The sequence below is a fragment of the Anoplophora glabripennis genome, unplaced genomic scaffold (genome assembly GCF_000390285.2).
Source record: "Anoplophora glabripennis isolate ALB-LARVAE unplaced genomic scaffold, Agla_2.0 scaffold842, whole genome shotgun sequence".
Taxonomy (NCBI): domain Eukaryota; kingdom Metazoa; phylum Arthropoda; class Insecta; order Coleoptera; family Cerambycidae; genus Anoplophora; species Anoplophora glabripennis.
This window is the reverse complement of record NW_019416952.1, coordinates 173,431-181,359: the sequence shown is the minus strand read 5'-3', so window position 1 is coordinate 181,359 and position 7,929 is coordinate 173,431. Positions and strand designations below refer to the sequence as shown.

The window sequence follows — 7,929 nt, the reverse complement described above, 5'->3', positions numbered from 1 at the left end:
AACCCCAATTTGCCTTAAAGAAACAGTCTTATCAACTTCTATTCGAAATAAAACATTAATTTCCGTTCCTTCGTCGATGATAACGTTTTCTTCGGGATCATGGTTAGGCTCTCTTCGGAATTGATTTTCAAGACGATTAAAATAATTTCTCGCTGGACATTGTCTATCAGGATATCGGTCGGCATAAAGGTTTCTAGCCGCAACGGCATTTTTTCTACATTCCCCATAAATAATTAACATGTCCACTTTTTCATCCCTTGTATAAATGTGCGGCATTTTGAACAAAAATAACAACAAATGTACAGACTTTTCCAATACACAATAAAAACACCGATAAACCAACAAAATTTATTTGACAGTCTGAAGGAATAATTTCATTGTTTTCAAAGCCACCTTAGTTTCTTAGCATTAAATTAGAACAAAATAATTGTATTTTCTTATTTTCTTTTAGCTGTAATTTTGATTGTATTTATCGCACATTTTATTACCAGGTATGAATTAATTCCTTATTAATAGTACTAATAAATGGTACCACGGTACCAATATGGTTCCATTTGAAAAAATTGAGTTTTACCCCAAAATCGATTACGATGAACTTTATTTGCTCATAAAAAACGCAATTTAGTATTTTTGACGGGATTTCGATTTTTCCAGCATTAGACGGGTCAATTGGAATAAATCGGAACCATCATGGCACACTTAAATGGAAAACTAAAAATTAAATTATAAAAAATTTTGACGTTTGAAATGTCACTTATGTGGTATCATTGGATTCAGAAAATTATGCAGATTTCAGAAATGTAATAATATACAGGGTATTCCATTTGAAAATCGAAAGTTGGTATCACTTCCGGCGAAACCGGAAGTGAAAAAAAAATCATTTGTAGATCAAAAAGTGCCGCTTATTATGTATATGGAATATCCCAAATTTCAATCAATTACCTTTAAAACTAACGGAGATACGGGGGGTGTACCATGATCCTGTTACACCTGGTACCTATATGTATGTGCACGCCTATAAATCTCTTCGTGATACGAGGAGCTGCTTCATCTGCCTACGGAACGACAAAATACTTGGTGTTTTATATTGTTAGGGATTTTGTTAAATATCTTCGCAGCGTTATACGAAAAAGAACCTTGAAATTGAGCAGATTTGTGTTCTGGAACCAAGTACAGGTGTCGGTATCGGGTGGAACGGTTGTGTACTTCACTGCCTTTTACTAGTTTGTTGCACAGATAAACAGGAGATTTAAATGTTTCAGTTTATAAACTATGCAAGACAAATGTAGCTCATACATTTCTTTTAAATATAACCATCTGGATTCCAAAAACTTTTGAGTTATGTGATCAAATTTTCTTAAGCCAAAGCAATATCTGATGCAACTGTTCTGTATTTTCATGCTGGGTATATTTATCTGATTCTAATAGATAATGCCAAAAAACACTATCACAGTAATGTAGTAGAGATAAAATTAACGAATCACATATCTTTAGTTTCACATCAGTACTGAGTGAATCTTTATGAATATTAAGCAGTTTTAATTTCCCGTGCGATTTTTGTACTAAATAGTTTACATGCTTTTGAAATCTTAAATTAACATCCAAATATACTCCGAGGTTTTTACATTCTTCTTTGGGCTTAATTACTTCGCCATTAACAGAAATTCGAAAGTCAGGATGCAGGGTTATTAATTCCCAATTTTTTCCGAATACTAGCAATTCCGTTTTGGCTTCGTTCAAAATAAGTTTATGAGCAGTACATAGTGTGAAAATTTGCGCAAGTCTAAACTTATTTCATCAATGGCTATATTAATATTACTAAATGGAAATGAATAATATACCTGTGTATCGTCAGCATACTGGTGAATTTTGCAACTAGATAGGTATGTAGAAAAGTCTGCAGTGTAGACTGAAAATAATAAAGGACCCAATGCACTACCCTGAAGAACTCCTTTATTTGTGACCCTGAAATCTGAAGATTTACAACAACACAACATCTTTTGACACTTGTTGCATAAATACTTTTTAAAAAATAATTGGGAAATATCTCCAAGACCGAAATATTTAAGTTTTTTAAGCAAAATGTTATGATCCAACGTATCAAAGGCCTTGCTTAAATCTAAAAGAATCGAGCAAGTACTAAGATATTTGTCATTTGATCGAAGTATATTGTCTGTGACATCTAATAGGGCTATAGTTGTGCTATGATTAGCCTTAAATCCCGATTGATGCAATGGTAAAATGCAGTAAAATAAGAATTAAGTTGTTCACATACGATTTTCTCTAAAACCTTAGAAAGTGTAGGTAATAAACTGATGGGTCTAAAATAAGACAGGCTTGTGGGATTTGTGATTTTAGAAACATGACATATATAAGCGTGTTTCCAAATATCGGGAAATACTCTGAAGTGAGATATTTATTTATAATAAATGTGAAATACTCAATTAATTGTGGAAAAAATAAGTCTAAGGTTTTTAAGTTCATTCCGTCTGTACCTGTAGCTTTAGATTTCAATTTTCTTAAAACCAAACTAACTTTCTCAGCGTTGACCCCAGTAAACTCAAACAGCCGATCACTATTGATCATAGTTTCATACTTACATTGATCAAAATTTCCACTATATCTTTATCCGATGTACATTAGGTATACATATACATTAGGTACATTAGGTATAGAATCTATAAAAAAATCATTTACAACATTGGGGTCTTCGTTACTAATTGACAAATTCTGTTTTTTTTAATTTAAATGTTTATGTGCAGCCCAACAATTTTTGGGATCAGTTTTTAATTTATAATTTAAATAAGCCTTTTTTCTGCTTTGACAGATCTATTTACTAAATTGCGCAGCTCCTTATATTCTTCCCATACCTGTGCAGTTCTGTTTTGTTTATATCGAGTGAAGCCCTGTACCTCAGTTTCATCATTTTTTAAAGATTACTTATCAGGCAAGGAGCTGGAGGTTTAGTGAACCTAGATGCTTTATAAGGTGCATGCTTATCTAATAGAATATTGCAATTAACAATTAAGAAGTTTACCATTTCACTGGGCGTATCGAATGTGTATATAGTATCCCACCTTACTGCCATCAGATCTACTAAGAAAATATCGTAAGAAAAATTAGAGGAATCTCTATAGGTTCGTACAACAGGATATATTTTGTCTCTTCTTAGTTTAATATTACACGTCACCATTGAATGATCCGATATGCCACACATTCTTATGACCGCACTATCCATAATCATATTAATGTCATTAACAATAATTAAATCGATTAATGTAGAAGAATTGGTAACACGAGTTGACTCGGTTATTAATTGATTTATGCTAGATTTATCTAAAAGTCTTTGTATGACTCTAGAACCACTACTATTTATTAGCATATCTATATTAAAATCTCCACCTACAAAAACGTAGTCAAAATCGGGTAGTAAATTACTAATGATATTTTCTAGGTCTTCTAAGCATAACTGTAAGTTAATCGAGGGTGGCCTGTACACGGTTCCAAAACACAACCTCTTACCTACAATTATTGTTGTTGTGATAAAACCTTAGTTTTAATCGTATCCTTGACATAAAAAGCAACTCCCCCGCCTGTACGTGCTCTGTCCTTTCTAATTAGATTATAGCTTGGAATGTATAACCCATAGTCAGGTACTGACAAATCAAGCCACGTTTGTGACAAACCAAATATGTCAAAAGATTCTGCAGTTATCAATTCTGAAATACATGTAAAAGACGCATACAAAGAGCGTACATTGAAATGCGAAAAGCTTAAATTAGCCACAATAGAATTATTAGCTGTCAATTGTTAATTGAGCTCCAACATTCAATAAATGAATAAAAACTGAATATGATTATTACATATTAAATCATGCATAATTGTACTACAATTGCTATTGCAATTATTTTTAGGATACAAAAATTAATTCTCAATTGCAGAATGATTAAGGACAAAGAAAACAGTGTAACATAAGTATTAAATGGACATAGCCAGTATTTAAAATTGTCAAAGATATAGATATAAACATTTTCAATTTACTTTCATATCAATAAAGAAAAATGTAAAATAAACTTTTACAAAATAGAATACGCAGATAGTACAATCTAGCTGCGTAAAAAACTTCAACAGCAAGAGATACAAAAACCTAGAAAAAGATACCTATAGCTTGTCCACGTCGATAAAACTATAAGTCGTTTATTGAATTAATAACACACCTTTTATTGTTGCGTAAAACGTATACCTTTCCCCCACTGGTCCAAGCATCTCTCTTCCCGTATTTCTTCTTAGCTCAAACACAGACAAAATAGCTATCGCCACAGACCGCTCCTGGAAAAGGCCAGCAGTTTTAAATTTCCGAATTGCCGGTAGAGTACACCACCAGCAGAATTTTAGGAAGAATCAAATACAGCGGCCCGCATACCTACGCGTATCCTAGCAACATATAAACAAGACTTTGGTAATGTTGCCAGGCGTACTTACGGATTTCTTTTGTACACTTTTTTATCAATATCTGTTTTTTGCGTTACTGTATTTNGGAGAGATAAGTTATGACAGTTTTAAGGGTTGTTGACAGGGTGTCTTCCAATAGTGACAAAAGATCCGAATGTTTTTTAAAAATCAGTATAAAAGTAATGTTAACAACCTATGTCAAATATAGGGTGGTACGGGGCTAATTTTCTAAAATACATGTAACTAAGTTTTAAGGGTGGCTAATATGTGGGGTGGCTTCTGATGATGGGGAAGTGTTGTTTTCGTCTACAGAAGCCAGAATATAGGTGGTAAAATCATTTTAAGTACGATTAAACGTGATATTATGGGTTTTCATTTTCGTTCAAACGAACGTTCGGAACTTCAGGTACATAGATTTTTGAAAACTATAACAAGAGTAAGAAAAGTTTTAGAATTAAATTCCACATAAAATAAAGTAATAATTTTTTAAGTCCGCCAATGGGTTGAAAAATTCAGTCACAATATAATGGTGTATTATTCCTTATCAACCTCTTAAAATATTTCAATTGAACTCTACTTAATGTCGATTAATGCTCTTAGTACACTTACACCGTGTACAAAATTTTGTTTTTCAAGTACTGCACTTTCTAGACCTATAACTTCTCAGGGGTGCAGCTTAGTATAAAGGTAAGTTGCGTTAAATCACCATATTTTTAGTTCCCCTATAGGCCCCTGTTCGGTGTCGGTTCTTATGTGAAACACCCTGTATATGTATACAAAAAAAAATCAAGGAAAATACAAAAAATAGTATCATACAACTATTTTATGATTCAATTCAGTGCACCATGTATATTTTCATTATGTCAAATATATCCATGGCACAGTTGGCTGTATGAGGAAACAATAAAATTATTATACAATTTCAAAAATTACAGGACAGGGTTTTCACCAATCAATTTTTCTTAAAAATCAAGACTATGATGTGAACTTTTCTAACAGTTTGGAAAATATGAGAAACTCCTCCAGTGTCGAATTTAACACTACCTGTACTTTAATGATAATGTTATGGAAATTTAAAGTACCCAGCGGTGGCAATTTATAACATGGTACGGACTACAAAATGGACTAAAAGCGATAACCTTGAACTTTTTTAAATTTTTTTTAGTAACTGTTATTAATAATATAGTAAAAAGTATTAAGTAATCAGAATTGCTTAAAATGTCACAAAAAACCAAAGATAAATGTTTCTGTAAAAGTTACGCTTTATCTTGTGATATTTTTTTGTGGCTATAAAGTTATAGCACTACAAGAAAGGTACAGAATACGACTACAGCGTTGCTTTCAAATTTTTCTGACACGGCATACTAAACAGGAAAAAAGTTACTTAGAAATTGGCGGTGGAACCCATTGATTGAAATATCAACTTATAACTGGAAAGGAATAAATTTTAATCCAATGTTCATGTTTTTTAATGTGTAAAAACGATTTTTTGATTATTGATATTGAACGAGAATTTCTTTGTTGTATTCTAAAATTCTTAAAAAATATATATTTTACTGAAAATGCAATGAATACATTTTTTTTATTGAAAAAACTCCCAGTTTGTATCTCCACCAATGTAAATGACGAAAGACCTATTTCTACATTTCTTTCATTACCTCTTTAAGTTAGGCACCATATTCTAGAACCACCCTGCATACTTCTTTTTAAACGTGGTCTTACCTTCTTCAAAGCATAATGCTCCAGCAAAAATTAGGGCTGTAATTTCCCCCAAACTAAAACCGGCAGTAGCAACACAATTTGCTATAGCATTAGGTCTCTCTTCTTTAAGTTTCTCAATTGCTGCTAAAGAACAAACCATCACCGCAGGTTGGCAGTATTTAGTCTGATCTAGCATTTCTTTTGGGCCTTCTGTACATAATTGTAACAAATCGTATCCTAATACATAATTAGAAAGTTCAAACAAATCCTTAGCCATTGGAAATTTTATTAAATTGTTCGCCATTCCTGGATACTGCGATCCTTGACCGGGAAATAATAAGATTGATGATTCCTGTGCGACATGTTTCGAATTCTTAAAAAAATCTCCCTGCTTTCTTAATGTTGCTTTTCCTGCAAAAGGTAGAGTTACCCATTGTTGATTTGGATATTTTGTATAAATATCCTGCAACGACAAAGAATCATCCAAAGCTTTTTTTAAAGGAGTAATGTTACATTTGTTCCTTTCATACAATGTTGCTAAAACATAAAAATGTCGTATAATACTACGCACTTTATCCGTTATGGTATATTTAATAGGTCCGTATTCTTTACACAATTTATACGAAAACTGAAAAATCATTTTAAGTATTTGTTATGAACCTAATTTTAATCCATGCCATGACCATGGAGACGGAGACTGAAGACGGCTACCATAGATTAAACTGCTACTGCTACTACCAGGGGCTTGATTTTTGAAAACAGGAGAATTAGTTCATTAGAGAAAATNAGTAATTCATTATAACCTTTATTTCATAGATGCATAAGGTGTATTAAGCACCTTCCAGTTAAACTCATTCTATAAAGAGTATGGAGATGATTGCTTTTTTTTAATAAAAGTCGTATATTGGTTATAAAAGTTTTAATATGCGCTATACACATTATTCTAGATAAACAGTTTAATAAGCCCAATTCTTTCAGTGTATGTGATCCTATGTGAATTTAGACAATTTTTATTAGTGTAGTGATAATCATATGAAGTTTTCATTACGTTCATGCGTTCTTGAAAAATTTCTTTTTTTAAAACAAATTAGGTCCATATCTCAGAAACGGTACATTTTTTATAAACTTCTTGATTAGTTTTACGTGAAAAATGTTCCCTTAAAGTATGTACACTTGCTCGTCGAACACTCTGTATAATTACATATACTTCAAAACGTATATTGCTGAAGGCATTTTCTAAATTTCCACTAAAATCTTTGTAGAAGTATTATCCCTTCGAATTCTTATTTACATTCGGAAATAGCTAAGACCATGCGATCCCTCGCTACACAGAGATGACGGAGATTACCCACGATATTTACCGTGTATAAATATTAAACACATCTTTGCCGGCGGTACATTACGGCCTCTTACATATCTTGCATCCTCGCGGTGAAGTTTACGTACCAGATTACATATCAATCTCGGAATCACATAAACGGAAAAACCCATAACCCTTAACAGGATTCCAAAAAGACGCCTCGCAACGGATGTAATCTGCGAGAATCAAAGTTGTATGTATTCACCCCCATCGCAGCCCCTATGCAATTTCCGCAGTCCGTCCGTCTACGTAGCAATAAGTCTTCCATGAATAAAGTAGATCGTGAGGGTCTGCAAATGGAGCACTTCTTATTCTTTCCGCAATTTCAATCGACCAAGGGTTAGTGAATCATCCAGATTTTTATTCAATGATCCGTTCTAGTCATTAATATTAATGTTTTTGTTATAGCCGTATAT

General features: G+C 32.6%; 1 protein-coding gene across 1 annotated transcript; it reads right to left on the bottom strand.

Annotated features, from left to right (window-relative positions):
- Positions 1–6,133: 6,133 nt before the first annotated feature.
- On the bottom strand, positions 6,134–6,807 carry LOC108912887 (probable malonyl-CoA-acyl carrier protein transacylase, mitochondrial). Its single transcript, XM_018718302.1, has one exon. It carries the CDS (start codon positions 6,791–6,793, stop codon positions 6,134–6,136), a length of 660 nt encoding a protein of 219 aa, XP_018573818.1. The 5' UTR covers positions 6,794–6,807.
- Positions 6,808–7,929: the final 1,122 nt, after the last annotated feature.